This window comes from Mercenaria mercenaria, chromosome 4 (assembly GCF_021730395.1).
Source record: "Mercenaria mercenaria strain notata chromosome 4, MADL_Memer_1, whole genome shotgun sequence".
NCBI lineage: Eukaryota > Metazoa > Mollusca > Bivalvia > Venerida > Veneridae > Mercenaria > Mercenaria mercenaria.
The window spans coordinates 77,698,427-77,720,608 of record NC_069364.1 but is presented as its reverse complement, the minus strand read 5'-3'; the positions used below and the strand labels follow the sequence as shown (position 1 = coordinate 77,720,608).

Sequence of the window (22,182 nt, the reverse complement as noted above, 5' to 3'; positions counted from 1 at the left end):
GTAGTTTTCTTGCATCGAGTATAATTCCGTACCCCCTTGATTGTCAAGTTTATGATATGGCACTCAGGGCTACCAGATGGGTTTCGCCGGCATATATAAAATTTCTGAAAACGACAGTCCGGAGAGCAAGAAATTAAAATCAGCAATAAAACCTTTTGGAAGCATAAAACGTAACCAAGTAAAATAATAGCAGACTCTTATGAAATATGACACCCCTCACACCCCTTTAGCTTAGGCTTAAGCAGAACTCTGTTATAGTAAATTTGAATGTACTCTATGATCTTACAGGACCAGAAAATAAAAACATAAACTGAAAAAACACGGTAAATTAAAAAGGTACATGTATAAACGTTATAATATTTTTAACTACTTATTCCTGTATAGATTGTGAGGAGTACAAGATAGTTGGGATGAAGAATGTACAAGAAGTTTTTGCTAATACCATTTACAAAGTATCATCATGACAACCATACACACATCATATAAATAATTTCCACTTTCTTCGCAACAAGTTATATTTCCAAAATTTATATTTAGAATAAATAATAATAATATTGCACATGACAGAAGCCTCTAACCCATGTTGCCTGCGGTGCCAACAGTTTTGCTTAGGTATATAATATAATGGCATCTCTTAAGCGGCTTATTGAGATGGAAATAATTCCTCGTTTACCTTGTGGACAAGATATCCAGTTGATGGGTCCAAAATGCAGATGAGTACTAGTATGTACAAGAAACAGAAATATTATAAGAAATATCATGTACCTTAATCATCAGGTGAAATATTAATTTATGGTTAGTTAAGAAACCTTTAACGAAAAGCATTTCGAAACACTTTATAGAGAAAAATATGTATGTATAATATTTGCTTTTAACTAGTTTATACTTGACTTTCTTAATATGGAGACAGCAAACCTGATATAAAGGGTTGATTAATTTCATTATATCATAATTTCAAAACAACTGCGACATCAAAATATCACGTGACTGTGTCAACCTGATCAGCAAACTCCGTTAACTGATTTCACTTTTATGACAACGGTCTTTATCTCTATATGACCTCCGTCGTAGTATCCAGTTCCTCCCAATTCCTTCTTCCCGAAAACTCCATTCATGTTTCCCAGTCTATAACAATCATTATACCACCATCCCCCACCGTCTAGGCTGTCCTTGCAACAGTTGCCGGTGGAAGCATCATTGTCCCTATCGTATGTAGAAAACTTCCGGTTGTCATGGTAACTAAGAAGCTCTTTCAGTGTTCCTTCATATCCAAAAGCATCAACATTCATTCTGTAAACAGTCGCTGCTCCGTGGACGGTAAACACTTTGTAATGAGCATACTCTTTTGAACCGTCATAGTTTTCTATATCAAAGTAAATCTGATTTCCGTCTCCTGTCAAACGGTGAATTTTCTCAAGACCTAGCCAATGGGAACCATCAAGATCACCGAATCCATTGACGTAATCTGCCCATGGCCTATAAAAGTTTACCTTACCATCTATTCGACGCTATAATAGAAGGAAAGATATTATGTAAATGGAATAGCGGACTTGCATATACCAGAGAAAGTGGCTCCTCTGAAATGTTTATATACTAGATTATATTTTATTTCAAACACAGAATAAGTAAGGAAATATTCTAAAAGCTTTATGACCTGAATAGGTAATATTTACAGATTGGAGTTTAAGCTTAATCGTTACACAACAATCATGATAGTATAAAGGCATGACATACTTCAGAGACCATTCTAAACCTTCATATGACCGCAATATATTCTATAAATGTAAATATGGTTTTAAAAAGTCCTGTTGATACGTATACTATTACAACATACCATAAAATGTAAACTTTAAAGACCTGTTAGAGAGAGAGAGAGAGAGAGAGAGAGAGAGAGAGAGAGAGAGGTGGTGCAGTAGCAGTAGCAATATTAAAGTGCATCGTAAAGGCATGACATAGAGTTATTTTGATTGACCCTACTTGCCACAGGTAACCAGTTAACGCTTGCAAAATGTTCTTTATCAATATGTGACCTGGGGTTTAAATTAAAAATAAATCTGATCAATTTGTTCTGGGTTACCTGTAACTTCTGTTTTAACTCTTGAGTTAAATTATAAAACAAATCAGAAGACGCATAATCAAAATGGCATTGTATGAGGGACACTATGAGAAGTTTCTTTGTATGCTGAGAGAGGAAATGACTTTTCATGTACAAAATTTTTAACCTAAACTGAAAGAGATATGACAAGGCTAATATCATGATAATAAGCCGTTCACGTAAACATAAACTGTAGGAGATATTTGAAAGATTCTATAACTATAGTATGCCGTTAGCGTAAACATAAACTGAAAGAGATATTTGAAAATTTCTATGATGATAATATGCCGTTAACGTAAACATATTTGTATAGTAAGTCGTTCACGTAAACATAAACTAAAAGAGATATTTGAAAGCTTCTATAACTATAGTATGCCGTTTGCGTTAACATAAACTGAAAGAGATATTTGAAAGTTTCTATGATGATAATATGCCGTTAACGTAAACATATTTGTATAGTAAGTCGTTCACGTAAACATAAACTGAAAGAGATATTTGAAAGCTTCTATAACTATAGTATGCCGTTTGCGTTAACACAAACTGGAAGAGATATTTCAAAGTTTCTATGATGATAATATGCCGTTAACGTAAACATATTTATATAGAAAGCCGTTCACGTAAACATAAACTGAAAGAGATATTTGAAAGCTTCTATAACTATAGTTGTGCCGTTTGCGTTAACATAAACTGAAAGAGATATTTGAAAGTTTTTATGATGATAATATGTCGTTAACGTAAACATATTTGTATAGTAAGCCGTTCACGTAAACATAAACTGAAAGAGATATTTGAAAGTTTCTATGATGATAATATGCCGTTAACGTAAACATATTTGTATAGTAAGCCGTTCACGTAAACATAAACTGAAAGAGATATTTGAAAGCTTCAATAACTTTAGTATGCCGTTTGCGTTAACATAAACTTGAAGAGATATTTGAAAGTTTCTATGATGATAATATGCCGTAAACGTTAACATATTTGTATAGTAAGCCGTTCACGTAAGCATAAACTGAAAGAGATATTTGAAAGCTTCTAAAACTATAGTATGCCGTTTGCGTTAACATAAACTGAAAGAGATATTTGAAAGTTTCTATGATGATAATATGCGTTAACGTAAACATATTGTATAGTAAGCCGTTCACGTAAACATAAACTGAAAGAGATATTGAAAGCTTAATATAACTATAGTATGTCGTTTAGGTTAACATAAACTGAAAGAGATATTTGAAAGTTTCTATGATGATAATATGCCGTTAACGTAAACATATTTGCATAGTAAACCGTTCACGTAAACATAAACTGAAAGAGATATTTGAAAGCTTCTATAACTATAGTATGTCGTTTAGGTTAACATAAACCGAAAGAGGTATTTGAAAGTTTCTATGATGATAATATGCCGTTAACGTAAACATATTTGTATAGTAAGCCGTTCACGTAAACATAAAGAGAAAGACATATTTGAAAGCGTCTATAACTACAGTATGCCGTTTGCGTTAACACAAACTGGAAGAGATATTTCAAAGTTTCTATGATGATAATATGCCGTTAACGTAAACATATTTGTGTAGTAAGCCGTTCACGTAAACATAAACTGAAAAATATATTTGAAAACTTCTATGATTATTGTATGCCGATTAAATAAACATAAACTGAAAGAGATATTTGAAAGTTTCAATGATGATAATATGCCATTAACGTAAACATATTTGTATAGTAAGCCGTTTATGTAAACATAAACTGAAAGAGATATTTGAAAGCTTTTATAACTATAGAATGCCGTTCACGTAAAGACGCCGTTCATATAAACATACACCGACAGAGCTATTTGAAAGTTTCTGTGATGATAGTATGCCGTTAACGTAAACATATTTGTATAGTAAGCCGTTTATGTAAACATAAACTGAAAGAGATATTTGAAAGCTTCTATAACTATAGTATGTCGTTTGCGTTAACATAAACTGAAAGAGATATTTGAAAGTTTCTATGATGATAATATGCCGTTGACGTAAACATATGTGTATAGTAAGCCGTTTATGTAAACATAAACTGAAAGAGATATTTGAAAGCTTCTATGATTATAGTATGCCGTTCACGTAAATATGCCGTTCATATAAACATACACTGACAGAGATATTTGAAAGTTTCTGTGATGATAGTATGCCGTTAAGGTAAACATATTTGTAAAGTAAGCCGTTTATGTAAACATAAACTGAAAGAGATATTTGAAAGCTTCTATATTTATAGTATGCTGTTCACGTAAAGATGCCGTTCATATAAACATACACTGACATAGATATTTGAAAGTTTCTGTGATGATAGTATGCCGTTACGGTAAACATATTTGTATAGTAACCCGTTTATGTAAACATAGGCTGAAAGAGATATTTGAAAGCTTCTATGCCATGCTAGTATGCTGTTCACGTAAATATGATTTAAATTACTTATAATCGTAGTCTGTCTTAGTTTTAATGTGAAGTTTAAAGTTCCTTTGGGTATGCTGGAAGCATGTCATGTGTACATGTATAATCATGGCATGAAAACGTGAATGCACATGAAAAAGGACAGTTTATAACTTTGCTGTCTCGTCTTATTATGCTAACTTAAATATATATATATGACCATGTCATTAAGTTGTTAATTTGTCTGCATTATTTTTCCACCTGTTTAAACTGAGCACAATAAATGCAGTATACAAATATAAGTCTCACCTGAATTACAGTCCACCCACCATTCGTCATGTCGCAATACACAAAGAAAGGACATTTACCGTCAGGCGAGATGACATACAATCCATTCGTTCTTGTTCCGTTCCCATATATTTCTTCGCAATCTTAATACAAAACACGACAAGAAAAGGCTCTTGAAAAATGCCCAGGCAAAAATATGAAGAAAATTTATATCTATCATAAATTTAAATATTCAAAACATAGTGGACTTAGTACAAATGTTCAACATGTAAGAATTCTTGTGAAATGTTTCTCCGATACAATATTCTCGTCATGTATTCGAAACCTCGCAATTTTTTCGGGGTTCGTGCGAAATGATCCGCATAAAAACCACAATTCACTGATCTATCCATCATAATTGTGTAGTTTATACCGCAGGAACTCTGAAATAATTCATTTCCTATGTTTACCTTATATTTCCTCTCCATTATGTTAAGAAGTTTGTTTTGTAAATTCCACATATTTTGTTGACTTTAACATTAGAATCTGCTTCCAGGACATTCTGTGTACCAGACGAAATAACTGAAATATCATCCAAGAAATGTTCTTTCTGACTACATGTGAGTGTCGACAGAACAGTGGCACGTCATCATTAAGCGTCGTATCATAACTTGGCGCCTTTCCTTTTGCGGTTCATAAAATACGAACGTCATAATTTTTATTGGAACGTATAGGGAGAATGTAAGGCTTCGGTGACCGAGTGGTTAAGGTCGCACATTTAAAATCATTTGTCCCTCGCCGCTGTTTAGTTCGATGGTTCGAAACCTTGCTTTGTGTGTAGCATTCTTTCATGCGAGGAAGCCATCCAGCTATCTTACGGAAAGACGGTGGTTACCGCCCGTGACGAATTAATGCCCTCCCGGAGGGGCACCACCATCACTGATCATTACACTGGAGTGACATTAACCTCAACAAAATATGTGCATGTGAAAAACGTTAACCCCCAACAAAAATTATGCATGTGTAATAACTTATTTAATTGGGTGCGTTGTGTTAACAGTAACTTTATCCCACCAACCTTTATGATTCAGTGATCATCTGCTAGTGATTTCATGACCTTCGATTAAGAATTTAAATACTAGTATCAATTCTTCAATGCGATTTTAACTGAATGATTAGTTTGTATGCTTAGACATAAATACCTCTTGGAATGCCATCAATTGTTGTAAAAGTTGAACTTCCTTGTTGTTGCATCAACTTTTGTAATTGTTTCACTTGTATTTCAAGTGCCTGGACTTTGTTTTCTAACTCTCCACAAGACGACGACGGTGGCTGGATGTAATCTGTGTTCGTCCTACATACCCACGTGACTGAGCAAAATGAACGCACAACATTTACACAAATAAAGAAACAGCAATATTCCTTATGCCTGAAAGTCATTTCCCTGAACCGTTAACCTTTTTTTAAATTATTTGACTTATTTTTACTATTTTTGCACAAACTTATGTTCACGTTTTTAAATGATTAAAGTTGAGTAAGATACTAAAACTTCAAGCGATACCTTTAACTACACATTGGTAATTTCATATTATTTATGATGTTTGAAGAATGCGGAAGAATGCACTTGACAAAGAGACAGCCAGTAGAGAGGTAACTATACCAATTGCCTTTTGTTTTATTGTGGTTTATCCGTTTTTGCTCTACGACACATGCACGCATGAGAAATGAATAATAAATAAATGATATGTAGATATATTATAAAATAGAATAGATGTATCAATCTTATATAACATTTCTCAAGTCCAATTAGGTATGCACATAAATAGTTTTTTTATTAACTTTATAGTGCGGCCTGGGCCTCAATGATACAGTCATAGGTTTTGATTATTTGGAATATTTGTGACAAGTAAAATCAAAATCCCTAGAAAGTTAAGATCCGGGCATAGCAAAAACACAATAAACGTACTGATCGGCAAGGATCGGCAAGGATGGGTGCAATAAATCGCCCCATTATCAGGATACTGTTTGATACCAAAGTGTGTATGACACATATAGCACGAATGTCGTCCTTTGTGTCCGTTGTTATTTTTTCTTCTTTTTGTGTTTTTCCCCTTTTTTGGCAATTATAGGTCTTCTGTCGTGTTTTGTTTCCACTTGTTTCCAAACCAGTTCAAAATAGTTTACTCATATATATATTTTGGTCAATATAACGCTTTTTTATCTATTAATACGAAACAATACCCAATATAGCGCAAAGTAAGAAAATGGCCCAACCAGCGCTCACTTTTTGCGTAGCTAACGGCGACTGAATTAATTAAGTATACGGTGATAATGATAAAAAATATCTCTCGTTACATTTCTTCTTCTTCCTATAGAGCAAGGACCCTCTAGATTAACCACCGCTTAGCTGATGATCTAAAAACCTAATTTTCAAAATGTTAACATTTTACATATCTATCCACATGAGCGTGACTTTTTGTCTAACTGTTTTTGTAACACAGCTTATATATATACGACATGTTTAATACGTCTAGGTTAGTATATAGAACTATGTGAAATTGCAGAAAAATCATTTGATTAAAGAGGTAGAACTACTTTTTTGAACTTATTTGTTAGACATTGACTGATTTTTGTTGTGCGCATGTCTAACGGAAGACGCCCAACCGAAACACGAAAAACTCGAAAAAGGACATTTTCGTGTTTTCGTGTCAGCGGGGTGAAGTTACGACAACACGACAAATAAAAGGCGCCAACACGACATATTCATACTCACCAACATGAAAACTCGACTGATAAATTTGTCGTGTCGGTACCCTCTAAACGTCGAGTTTTGTCGTAGAACGTGTCGTGTTTTCGCCCCGCCAAAATGAAAACACGAAGACATGAAAAATCAACAAATATGGTGTTTGTTAAGTTTTCGTGTTTTCGCCTCGCCAACACAACATGGCAGAAATCAACCATAAATTACCTGTCAGGCTTCAGTGAATTACCAAAGGGAAACAAGAATAACAAAAATCCTAACCTTGATTTTAAATGTAATTGCTCCCCTCAACGTGTAAATATATACGAGTTTTATATTTTGCATATGAGAAAAATTGAATAGTTATGAAAACAAGGCAGAAATATCAAACATAAACACATATATCGTTCAAGAAAACGTGACAGCTGAGGAGATAAATATACATTTTTTTCTTTAATTTATAAATCTATATCTCGTTTTGACTGAGTCTGCTCATTAACTCTTATATAGAGATAACGCATGTTTTTTCGTGTAATAACATCTGCAGAATCCCGAGGGATTGGTTGGTGCCCGAGCCCGTTAGAGCGGGGATACCAATGTTTCCCGAGGGATTCTGAAGATGTTACAACACGGAAAGAACATGCGTTAACGCTATTCTAGCATAAAACGTATAAAAAACTAACAAACGAATAAATAAACGCACGGGAATATCTGCGTCGTTTTTTTTCTTTTCACGTTGACTTCATTTGTTTTTGAATTATCCGTTTTTTTGCCGTAATGCGTTTACGCTTCGCCGCGGAACGTGCATATATAAAAAAGATGTTTTAACAGCACATGAGCGCGAGAATCGCTCTGTTGACACACGTTTTCTCTCCTGTTAAAACACACCTGAAAAGTGACAAGAACAGCAGTTTTATGCTAGAATGAAATATAAAACACTTCTCACACCCCTATTGGCCCCAGCACCGGTACACCTGTCGCGTGAATATCACACGCGTGGTAATATTACCACGCGTGTGATAATTACGCGGCGGCGTGAGAATCGCACGGTTCCGGATATAGCCGTGATAATCGCACGGGCGGTCTTAGCTTTAGATATATATACCAGTATGATACATAAAATTATTCAGGAATGATTTCTGCATCAATGGGTATAAAATAATTGGGTGTTCAGGCGCGTATCAATTCGGGGTTGTGCATCAAAGCCACATACTTTGAAAAAAAAATGGGATTTTTTTTTCATAAATATAATTAAGTCTTTCTTTTTAGAATAGTTTCAATATTTTATCTGAATTGGACTGACATGAATATTAGGAATCCAGGGGCGGACAATGATGGGGAAAACACGTGCGTGCATACTAAAATATAATAATATTTTGGTAAAATGTTTATTTAAGGGAAACAATTATACTCTGTATAAGCGGACTATTTATGTGCGTGGAAACATAATTATAGCATTGCACGTCTCTTTTTTTGAAAGAAATAAAGAAATTCTATCTATCTTCGAAATCAATTATAAATATGTTTTGTGTACTGCAATAAAACGAAATGTTTATGATGAGCTAATAGGTTCTTTATAGAAACCAGGGGCGGATTATATTGACGCCTTTTTGATAGAGAAAATATACGTACAGCGTATGTTAAATCATACGGGTTTGTTAGTTTTAGACATATATACAAAAACCACGTACAAGGTTATCAGGAATGATATTTAATATGCAGGTGCGTAGCAACTCGGTGTGTGCATCAAAGCAACATAGTTTTAAGAAAGGAAAGTGTTTTTTTTTTTCATAAACAAAATGTTTCAGACCTTTTAGAATAGTGTTAACACGTGTCCGTACATTTATTTTTAAAACCGAATATTATGAACTGATACAATCTTTAATAATCCAGGGGCGGCTAGTAACTGATACAAACTTTAAAAAAATCCAGGGGCGGCTAGTGAGGAGTATACTACGATAAATGTCTGTGCAGGCGGCGTAATTGTAGGTATATATGATATACCTATATAATGCAAAAATGATTCAAAAAGACTTCTGCATCTATTTTTAAACTTTTATTTTCCGATGCGTGGCTTGAGGCCATCGCAAGGGTGTACACTAAAATGTAATAACATTTTTGATGAAAATATCTTTATTTCTATTTAAAGAAAATAATTATTCTGTATTGAGCAATTATCTGCGTGGCAACACCAGCATCCTGTGGAATTAATTTCGACGTGATTTTTCCGTGTAGTGCATTAAAATCAATGTTTAACGACGAGTTGATTCATTAAAATAAACAGGGCAGGGCGGTTACTAGCATTTTTGCGGTTCGGCGTGTGGCCGTTAAATCGAACGGACGTTGTTAGTCTAAGCTGGAACAACTGATACATATTAGACCTTCCTGGTTTAAGACATATATAAAATCGAGTACGATGTATTATTATTTTTTTCAAGAATATTCCAGCATTTAATCGCGTATTTTTTTTTTTTTTTTTTTTTTTTTAATATTCAGGTGTGAAGAAACTCGGGTGTGAGCACCAAAGCAAACATATTTAAAAAATGGAAAATTAATAAAATATTCATATTAAAATTTGTCTTAAAAGGTTCCCTTATATTGTGATAAATACTCGGCGGCGTGAGAATCACACCGGTTTCGGGTATAGCCGTGATAATCGCACGGGCGGTTTTAGTTTGTACACATATTTTCCAAAATGATACATAAAATTGTTCAGGAATGATTTCTGCATCAACGGGTATAAAATATTGGCTACTCAGGCGCGTATCAATTCGGAGGTGAGCATCAAAGCCACATACCTTGAAAAAAAAGTTGTTTTTTTTTTCATGAAAATATGTGCCTTTCTTTTTAAATAGTTTCAGTTATTCAATATATTTCATCTAAATTGGACTGAAATGCATAACCACGAGCTAATAAACTATTAAAAAATCCAGGGCCTGGGCGGGTACTAGGCATTTTTTGCGGGTATTTATTTATTAATTTAATATTCTGGTGCGTAGCAACTCTAAAGTGAGCATCAAAGCAACATATTTTAAAAAAAAAAAAATGGGAAAAGTAATAAAGTATTTCATATTAAAAGGTGTCTTAAGGTTTCCGTATCTTGCTGATAACTACGCGGCGGCCGTGAGAATCACACGGTTTCGGGTATAGCCATGATAATCGCACGAGTGGTCTTAGTTTTAGACATATATACCATTATGATAAATAATATTATTCAGGATTGATTTCTGCATAAACGGGTATAAATAATTGGGTATTCAGGCGCGTATCAAATCGGGCGTCTGCATCAAAGCCACATCCTTAAAAAAAAACGGGCGTGAGAATCACACGGTTTCGGGTATAGCCGTGATAATCGCACGGGCGGTCTTAGTATTAGACATATATACTTTGAAAACGAGATGCCCAAGGGCAACATGTCGAGCCTGCCGGCTGTAAAAAGGACTGGGAGTTGCACACGAAACTCTGTCTCACCCGAGACAACATTTGTGCCAAATAAAACAGTTGTGTCAGGTTATTTTTATAATCCCACATTCAATGACAAAGTTATTGTCCGAACAGGTCAATTATAGCCATATTTGACCTTTAAACTTCAAGTCTGACCTTAACCTTTGAGATATTGACACAGGCGTTGCGCGCGATACGCCATCTCATGGTGGTGAAGAAGTGTGCCAAATTATTTTAAAATCCCACATTCAATGACAAGGTCAATTATAGCAATATTTGACCATAAACTCCAATGTGGACCTTGACCATTAAGATATTGACGCTGGTGTTGCATGCAACACACCCATCTCACGATGGTGAACAATTGTGCCAGGTCATTTTATAATCCACATTCAATGACGAAGTTATTGTCCAGACAAGTCAATAATAGCCGTATTTGACCTTTAAACTCAGTGTGACCTTGACCGTAGATGTCTACTCGGGTGTTGCGCGCGACACGCCGTCTAATGATTGGTGAACAATTGTGATAAGTTATTTTAAAATCCCACAATCAATCAATGACAAACTTGTGGTCAGGACAACGAAATACGGACGGACACCGAACAACCATTTGGACAACGGGCTCTACAAAAAACGGCTTGAGAATCACACGGTTTCGGGTATAGCTGATAATCGCACGGGCGGTCTTAGCTTTTAGACTTATATACCGTTATGATATATAAAATTATATGCCATATAAATGATCAGATAGTGATGTATTGTTTGTTGACAATTTCTAAATAAATGCACTTTTCTTACTTTTATATATAAACACTCGTTTTATATGATTATGTACTTGATATAAAACAAAATAAATCAAGACAAATTGCTGAGTAATCAAACTTTCACCATTGAATCAGGCCATTCACTTATTTTTATATTCAGGAATGATTTCTGCACCAACGGGTATAAATAATTGGGTATCCAGGCGCGTATCAAATCGGGCGTGTGCATCAAAGCCACATTCCTTGAAAAAATGTGATTTTTTTAATAAAAATAATTGTCTTTTTTTTTTTGGATTTAACGTCGCACCGACACATGATAGTTCATATGGCGACTTTCCAGCTTTAATGGTGGAGGAAGACCCCAGGTGCCCCTCCGTGCATTATGTCATCACGAGCGGGCACCTGGGTAGAACCACAGACCTTCCGTAAGCCAGCTGGATGGCTTCCTCACATGAAGAATTCAACGCCCCGAGTGAGGCTCGAACCCACATCGATGAAGGGCAAGTGATTTGAAGTCAGCGACCTTAACCACTCCCCCAATCTTTCTTTTTAGAATAGTTTCATTTTTTTCTATATATTTTATGTAAGTTGGACTTATATGACCAATCTCTCTATCAACTTAATGATCCTAGGCTCAAGAGTTTTTGAGTTATCCGGAAACCGACTGCATACCGACCGACTGACAAACATCTGCAAAACAATATACCCCTCCTTCTCCGAAGTGTGCATGTGCATGTCAGAATGAAAACAATCGAGGCCTTCTTTTTATTCATTTTCTAATTTACCAAGGTTCATCGTTCTGATGCTTCAGTATTTAACCACCCGGACTTACGCCTTGATTACTAATAAACAAGGAAATAAAGCTCTATATATTCTGCGATAAACAACGGTTGACGCATGGACTGGTAAGAGACCATTATGACATCAATTATGACGTCAAATTACAGCATGACGTTCGATATATTACCCCTCGGGTAAATGAAGTCTAACATAATAATTATTTAAGTAGGTCAATCAAAAAATATGAGCCGTGCCATGAGAAAACCAACATAGTTGGTTTGCGACCAGCATGGATCCGGAACATCCTTCACATCCGCACATTCTGGTCAGGATCCGTGCTGTTCGCTTTTAAAGCCTATTGGAATTGGAGAAACTGTTAGTGAACAGCATGGATCCTGACAAGACTGCGCGGATGCACAGTCTGGTCCGGATCCATGCTAGTCGCAACCCACTATGATGATTTCTCATGGCGCGGCTCAATTATAGTTATCGGGTATGAAACTCTAAGACTCTTTAAAAATATTTTCAAGAAGTGTTTAACAAACTGGATGGTGTTTTAAACTGGATGGGAGTTATATGGAAATCATATTAAAGAAAACGATCTTTTATGAAACTTTCAACATTTATTTTATGTTTTACAATTATAGGATCTAAACACCAACTAATGGCTCCAATGGCTGATGAAGATATTGCATAATAACTAAGTCTGTTTTAAAATATTATGTAATATGAGAGATAAAGATAAAGTGTATCAAAACACTATACAAGTATATTTTAAGCAAAAAAGGGCATAATTTTATTAAATTTTGGTGCAAGAGTTATGCATCTTGTGTCATATGATCTGGTGATGATGTTGAACAACTATTTTAAGTTATATTATTGTAATGGTAAGACTTGGTGTTGAAAGATTCAAAGCTATATGTCAAAATGTGGACTTGTACAAAAACTGAACCAATTTCAAAGTCCAAAAGGGACATAATTCAACCAAATTACCCTATAGTGTTATTAACTCTTGCCTATAGAGACTATTATTATAAACAAGTGACAAAAGTTTCAAGGGCCATAGTTCAGTCAAATCCTTGATGGAGTTATGTACTTTTGCCTAAAAACATGGTATAATGAATAAATTACTGTTGTAAGTTTCATACTTTCAAAAGGTCCTTTTAAAATATGGACTGGTAAGAAAAACTTAAAACTGGTGTAATGCCAATGCCGATGCCATGGTGAGTATGATAGTTTACTTATTTTTCAATTAATCTGACTTTAAACTGAAAACCTCCTAGAAACTGTGATTCTATGAAGTGCACACTTGAAGATAATCTGCTGATATAATCATCATATATGAAAGTCCTCCTATAAATCAAATTTCACAAATTGAATAACAAATTCATCTTCTTTGACCATGTATAAAGGCCTGGCATATGGTATGAACTCCACTGGACAGCATGATGTGCCAAGAAAGCAACTTCAAAAGCTGATGGCTGACCTAAAACAGATAGAAAATATTTTATAATGATGTCACTTAATTAAGTTAATTGCAGTATCAAATGTCAAATATATTGCATACTGAAATAGCTAAATTTGGTTTTATCCAAAACATTTTCCTTCTAAAATCATTTTTTTTTAACAAGTCTGCTTTTTGCTTAATAATATGCTACTTTATATGAAGGTCACACTGACATTCAACATTTTAATGTAGCAAAAAACAAAACAAACAAAAACAAAAACAACAACAAAGAAAAAAAAAAAAAGAAACACTGATATGATGGTGTTCTAAAGTTCTGTGCTCAATTCTTTTAAGTCAAAATTTCAACCAAGAGTTACCTACCTTGGTTTTCGATAGGTTTGATGACAAGATCTTATATAAATGCTCATTTTCTATCCAAATTCTGACCAAACTAGCTATATGGACAATTTTAGCCTACATTTTCTTATGGTCAACTAGCATAAATTTATTCCCTATATATTTATAATCCCCACTAAACAGATCCTGTCCAAACCAATTTGATAAGGATTCATAAAACACCTGTGGACTTGACATGTAGTCCATGTCAGAGGATCATAAATTTTAGAGATATGTACATACATAATTGGTTATTTCCAGTATTTTGCATTTTATTGTCTGTAATGATTGGAAATGCAGCTTTTTTTCAGATATACACACTTTTAGTTGATGATATACTAATTGTAATTTCTCAGTCATGTTGAGTAATGTCCCAACCAATTAAATTTAACTCTTACAGCAACGCAATTCTCATCCTTTTAGAAAAACTTTACCTGTATCTAACAAAAATAATTAAAATGTATTTAAAACACAATAAGAGAAGTGACAAGTACTTTTTATTCATTATTATGATTAATCTAAGTAACAAAATGAAACCAGAAAAAAATATCACTGCTGGATTTTATTAGAAATTAATGAAGTGCTCCATTGCATTTTAATTAAATATCATTGTAATAAACTTGATTCATCATAAAATGAAAGTACTATTGTATCTTATCACTATTAAGCCCTAATTTAATCAAGTGTTCTAAACTTGTTGTAAAGGTAAGAAGTGATTTGCTGTAAAGATGAAAATTGTCACATGCAATCTGTGTACTGAACAGTAGCTTTATAGTAGCTGATTATGATAAAACAGAAGCTAGTCTATCAATAGTCTAGCCTTGTAAATTGGCCCTTACTGCAATACATTGCAGAGATAATTATCATTATGGATAAATTGTTAATCAAATTTCTAATAAAATGGGGCATCACTCTGAAAATATTGCTGACAGTGTCCCTTGTCAAAACATGTGCATAAGTATCTTTTGAAAGCTAAAATATATTTACTTAAGAAATAAACTTGAACCAATGCTTATGCCAGGTTGAGTAGTCGAGCTAAACATTGTGTATGATGGATAATCCACTATGCAGTTCACAGCTCCATTAAGATGAGTTTAAAAAGGCAAAACAAAATATTGATATAAAACATTACAAATATCACTGACCTTGTAAAGTTCTCTATCCAATAAGAAGTACTTCCACTGATGCAAGTGTTAGCATGAAGTTCTTCTATTTCATTGTCTTAACTGGAAGTATATTAATTTTTTAGATTACTTTTAGAAAAAATCTATAGTGCAAAGATGATATAAAGCACAGAGGTAAAAAAAGCAATAACATGTTATAAAAGCAAATAAAGGACTCAGTTTCTACATACACTGTACCTACATTTTGGTAAGTATTCCAAGTTCAAAGACAAAGATTTCAATATTCATAAAGTTCTCCAGATTTCCTTACAGAGAAATTTTGCATTATCAAAAATATTTAATGTCAACTGTCACCATACATACATAATATAATGAAAACACTTTAAACTGCTTTACAAACTTTAAGTATTTTACTCTCTAATCTTAACATTAGAATGATTTTTAAGTCTAAGAACTTTGATAAATATGGGCAAAGTTTTTTTTTCCAATCCTATTGCCATACTTTTCCTTTTACATATCTGTAATACTGACACTACAAATTATCATGTCTATATAATGCACTAATGGCATGTTTGCCAGTAAACACACTGATATCTGTATACTAGCTCCTAGATTATAATATATTTAAAAAAATATTTCTAAAATTGTGAATATAGCTAGTCTACAATCTGTGATTACATAAAAGTAATTTCTCCAAAATAAAATCACTAAATTAGAGTGGCATCTGACACTATTACATCAAAGTAAGTAAAATGACAAAGTTGGATTTTTTTTAATAATTCTTAATTATCAGTCTAGTGGCTAGTCTATGAGATTTGTAACTTATATAGTATAACTTACAAATACTTTTACTAAAGAACCATTCACCATGTTTCATATAGATCTGTAAGAATGTCCATCCTTACCTAAGTCCATTGAAGTGTGGTGATAGCCTCTCCAGCTGCAATATTGGTTAATCTTTCCCCATTAAATTAAAGATGGTCATCATGATCAACCATTGACTTTCAAGTACCAATCTGAAATATACATTTATATGTGTTGATAATATAGGTTTGTTACAGTGGAGGGATCAGCTATGAGGAAATATCTGAAATGCAGACAATTTTATTTTATGAAAAAAAAATCACCACTTGGAACATACTATTTTCTAATTAATATTAATTCAACTCAATATCAATAAATGGGAAAGTATCAATGGTCATTTTCTTAGTTATATAAAGTTTCACCATAGATAACATAATGTATAATGATGAAAGATTTTTTTTAGTTAGCATTAATTTTGTAGTAACTTATATATACATTAAAACTCCTGAGTAAAATGATCTGGATCACATGCTTTATTTAATAAAAATGTATCAGTAATAACATGAGAGCCCTTCTGAAAAAAATGTTAATGTAGCTATAATATAAGTGACCCTCCCCCCACCCCTCAAATACCAGACTTTTTATATCCCCAATATACAGATCCTGTCTGGTCCAGTCAGATTAGGGTCCATAAAACCCCTGTAGACTTGATATTGCCAGAGAATCATAAATTTTATTGCCTACAGATAAATTGGTTATTTCCTATGTTATGCATTGCTGTTTAATTTTTCTTTTTTCTTTTCAGAATGTACACAAAATTATTTTAACTGATAATATACTAATACTGATTGCTCAGTCATGTTGAGTAAATTAAATGTCCTGGCCAGTTAAATTATAACTCTTATTGCAAAGCAATTCTCACTCCTTAACAATAAAATAATTATTTAAGAGAAATTACAAGTTTGTTTATTCAATGATTATGATCTTTTTATCAAAAGTAACAAAATAAAACCTGCAAAAAATTGTAATTGCTGAATTTTATTAGAAATTAAAGAAGCCGTCAGCTGCATATTTAATAGATAAAATGGAATATGGACAGAAGGATTTTATATATTAAAAATGCATAATTCCCCTAGTGCTGTCTAAATAACGTTTCTTTTATGTATAATAAAATCCAGCAATAAAGATATATCATTGTTCAAAATACACATAATTTATTATTTCTAAAAGCTAAGTGCCTGAATGCATTTTTTACATTTTTGATAAAAAAAACAGCAATGATGAGATGTAAATCAAAAATATGATAAAAACACTGTTTTATCTTATCACTTTGTGTATTAACTTTAGCCATAATTCAATCAAGCTTTCCAAACTGGTTATAAAGGTGAGAACTGATTTGCTACAAAGGTGAGAAATATCACCTGCAATTCATTTACTGCACAGTAGCTATACAGTAGCTTATTATGATAAACAAAAGCAAGTCTATCAATGGTCCAAACTTGTGTATTGATCCTTACCTCCAATACCAGACCTTATCATCCCCATAGGCCACATACCAGGCACACCAGAATCAGTGTCTTTAATTATTATTTACTGTAACAGTAAAACAGAATTAAGTTAGCTCTGTGTATTTAACTGTTCTTGAAAAAGGGTTGCTAAAAAGCTCTACGGAGCTTATGTTAATTGTTTCACAAAGCAAAGGTAAATAAAAATTACCTTTACCTTTACCTATTCCAACTTAGTCAAAATAATTGGACATTCAGATTGTTCTATATTTGGGTGGTTTTCAAAATAATGAAGAAAAAGTGGGACATACAGTTGAAAACCTATTTCTTATGGCGGTCACCTATTTTATATGATAGCAAATACTTCAAAATTCAAGGAAATAACTTTGGGAAAGTGTTGAGAAAAAACTATCAGAAAATAGTTCAGCCTTTAATTTGAAAGTTCAGTGAATTTCAATTGCAGTATGATGGGTGATAATGTTGCAGTGTTTTATGATTAAGGAAATATATTAACAGTTATATTTTCAACATAAAGATATAGGTGTAATGTGTATGGTTTGAAACTATATCAATCAATGTTTGTGGAGATTGTTTTTAAAATCAGCCTTTCTGCACAAATCTGACATGAAAATAAATTTTAACCTAGAAAATTTGTTGCTTAATGAAAATTAATTAACATATATAATAAAACCTATTTTTTCCTCAAATTTTGAATGTTTAAAACATGCCAGATTCCAAGAATGTCCATAATCTTAATTTCTAAAATTTTCAACTCAAAATGAGTTATATTGCAGGTGCACAGGGGACACATACTGAAAATCAGTATAATATCATGCATTATTATTTAACTGTTCATAAAAAAAATTCACAAGAAACACAATGCTTATTCAACAGCAGTTTCCTTTAAATGAAAAATGTGACTTTAACAATAACCAACACATTGAAATCATTATTCTACATGCACTGCTTACAGAGAGTAAAATGACACAAATGCCATGCATGGTAAAATGTGACAGTAAAATTCATACATACTTTATTATGTTACTAAGAAGATGCACAGGGGACAAACTGCAGCAAAATATATCATATCATAGAATATGTTCATAGTAAGTACATTTTTTCTCGACTACACAATATTCACTTGTGAACATTTACATATATGTGGGTAAACTTAAGAGCTTGAGAAGCCAAACAATTGATGTTTCCACTTTTTAACTTGAAAACTGGTTACTTCTGAAAAAATGCAAACAATGAATTTTAAATTGTCCAGAGTTTCTTATATAATGGTAAATTAAATGAATGTCAAAAAAGGGTGCACAGGGGACATCACTTTTGGCTTTTCGAATGTTGAACAGTCCTTAATATGTCAAGTTGAAAGCTGCTTTTTTATCAACTGTAACTCCCTTTCAAGGAAAATGAGCCGTGCCACGAAAAAACCAACATAGTGGATTTGTGACCAGCATTGATCCAGACCAGCCTGCGCATCCGCGCAGTCTGATCAAGAACCATGCTGTTCGCTTTTAAAGCCTCTTGGAATTAGAGAAACTGTTAGCGAACAGCATGGATCCTGACCAGACTGTGCAAATGCGCAGGCTGGTCTGGATCCATGCTGGTCGCAAACCAACTACGGTATGTTGGTTTTCTCATGGTACGGCTCAAATAAAGTATAATCTAATTTTATTTAAAAAAAAAAATAAAAGAAATCTGACACTTAACAACTAAAAAGTTGCAAAGGGGACATTTTTGGGTGTATATACATTCATCAAATGTCTGAGAAAGTTGATCTATTAAACAAAAAAACATACTGTGTCTTCACAGCTGAAAGGATAAAGATCTTAGAAAAACATTAGGACTTAGAAAACTAATGGGGTTATGAAATTGTAGTGTTCCACATTAAAATTTTGTACTTTTTCACTATATTTTTTGTGAAGAGGGTTCCATCACAAGATGTGAAATATTGGAGAGAGTAAGATGTTGGTAATGAAAAAAAGAGTATTTTGCTTTAAATGTGCAGAGTTTAAGCTTACTGGAACCACTCTCGAGTCCGCTTCTTGGAATAACCAGTACTAGTGTCATACGAGAAGTCCTGACCCCACTGGGGCTCGAACCCACGACCCCTGGATTGAGCTGAGCCAACAACTTACATACCACATAATTTAACATAAATCAATGAAGAACTCGTGCGGATGCATTGGTTGACAGGGCTAATACGCTGTCCTACAGAGGTGAAGGCCCCAGGTTCGATTCCTGGCAACTCCATTGCGGTGTGACCTTGGGTAAGGCACTTTATCATGATTGCCTCAGTCGTGCCCCAGCTGTAAATGGGTACTCGCAATTGCTGGGGTAAGGTATAATTGGTTTTAACTGTTCTTAAAAAAGGGTCGCTCAAAGCTCTACAGAGCTTATGTTCATTGTTTCACAAAGCGACGTTAGATAAAATTTACCTTTAACCGAATCCCCTTTTGATAAATTTTTTTTTAAATTAATTTCAAACCATCTCAATATCTCCTCTGTTCCATATGATATGGATCCCGTTTTAAATTTTTGGATTACATATCCAACTGAACATCTAATTACGGATCACTTTTACGAATTTCAGTAGTTGAAAACAGCTAATAATTCACAATTACAACTGCTTAGTAGACCTAGATCTATATTGTAAAATTATGTCACTCTGGCCAGGCTTTGGCTGAAGAACTTCAAGAGTCTTAGAGCACCCGCACGCTACTGTAGGTGTTATTATTTTAAACTGGTTGTATGTAATCTACTAGATCCATATTATATGTGGAAACAGATAAATAAGATAAACAAGTGACTGTCAATCAGAAGATCTAGAATCTACAAGATTTTATTTCAAAAGTGGCAGATCTACTTACTTTCGATTTCGCAAGCTCCACCATCTTGTCTCTTCAGGCGGCGAATGATGAAATTAAAACGTGCGAATCACGCTTTTCTCCAAAGGTGTAATTACACCGATAACAGATATTTGCCTATGGGTATGTCAAGCAAGTTATTAGAGTCTTAAATTAACAAGAAGTTTTACTGAAGAATAATAGGACATTTTTGAAATAACCAACTCATTATTTGCGCACCGCGGCCATGTTTTTCGTAAATTTTTAGACAAAAAGGTGATTTTCAGAGCGTGTAAATCTTATTATTTGAGTAGCTATTCACAACAACAGTCCCATGCACAATATTTAACACACCTCTAGCAAGTTTTAAGACAATCTGATTCGTGAAAAAGAATAAGTTACTGTGTTCTGCAAGTTTTTTCTGAAGCACCATAAAAGCCGGTAAAATACGTCAAATTGGGCATATTCAAATCAATATATTTAAATTTCAGGAATATAAAATCAAAATCAAATTATGTAATTTACAAAAGCTATCTTTGAGAATTTGATATGCAAAATTTTGCAAATATTGAACAAAGAATAAGCATTTGGGCAGGTTTTGAAAAACATATATAAACCGTGGACCTGGTCACGACCGTGTGATAATCACGCTACACCGGCTCAAGCAGAACTCTATTATAGTAAAGTTGAATGTGCTCTATGATCTTACTGGACCAGAAAATAAAAACATAAACTGAGAAAAGACGATAAATTAGACAGTAACATGTATTCTAGCATAAAACTGCTGTTCTCGTGCTCACGTGCTGTTAAAACACCTTTTTATGTATGCGCGTTCCATGGTAAAGCGTAAACGTATTACGGCCCCAAAACGGATAATTCAAAAGGAAATGACGTCAACGTGAAAAAACAACGCAGACATCCCCTTGCATTTCATGGTAATTTAATGACGTTAATTAAGAACATTATATTCGTTTATTAGTTTTTCACTCGTTTTATGCTAGAATTACGTTAGCACATGTCCGTTTCGTGGCTCGGGCTACAACCAATCCCTTGGGATTCTGCAGATGTTATAACACGAAAACACATGCGTTATCCTACATAAATGTTATAATATTTTAAACTATTTATTCCTGTATCGATTGTGAGGAGAACAAGATAACTGGGATGAAGAATGTACAAGAAGTTTTTGCTGATACAATTTACAAAGTATCATCATGACAACCATACAAACATCATATAATAATTTCCACTTTCTTCGCAACTCGTCCTCCTCCCTAGAAAATGAGTTAAACTGAGTGAATTAGGGGGGTTCTCCTCCTTGGAAATTGAGTTAGGAGAATTTATCCTCCATAGAAATGAGTTAAAACTGTTACAAGAGTGGTTTCCCTTCTTATGAAACGAAATAGAATTACAATGAACATTCTGTTATGACTACCTAATATTTATTTTGAATTCTTTGCAACTCATTGTTGCTGTTGTAGTAGAGGAGGAGGAAAAGTAGAAGGAGGAAGTGTATAAAATTGGCTAAAACCTACTTTCTTTTAAAACTTGACACCATGGTTTAC

General features: G+C 33.6%; 1 protein-coding gene and 1 long non-coding RNA gene across 3 annotated transcripts in view; both read right to left on the bottom strand.

Moving 5' to 3' along the window:
• Positions 1-347: 347 nt before the first annotated feature.
• Positions 348-22,182, bottom strand: part of LOC123552215 (fibrinogen-like protein A) — a 28,630-nt gene continuing 6,795 nt past the window's right edge. The window contains exons 1-3 of one of the 2 annotated variants that reach the window (XM_053541741.1): positions 5,964-6,367; positions 4,804-4,925; positions 348-1,508 (exon numbers count right to left, since the gene is read on the bottom strand). In XM_053541741.1, coding sequence (XP_053397716.1) covers positions 1,002-1,508; positions 4,804-4,925; positions 5,964-6,201 — 867 coding nt within the window. In that variant the 5' untranslated portion in view covers positions 6,202-6,367 and the 3' untranslated portion in view covers positions 348-1,001. Of the gene's footprint in view, positions 1,509-4,803; positions 4,926-5,963; positions 6,368-22,182 lie in introns of those variants that run through there. The other variant, XM_053541742.1, reaches the window with a different exon arrangement.
• Positions 13,849-20,918, bottom strand: LOC128556474 (uncharacterized). The gene is made up of 4 exons (XR_008370699.1): positions 20,642-20,918; positions 17,778-17,853; positions 15,478-15,558; positions 13,849-13,975 (listed from the first exon to the last, which is right to left on the bottom strand). It is a non-coding gene; the product is annotated as an uncharacterized LOC128556474 (long non-coding RNA).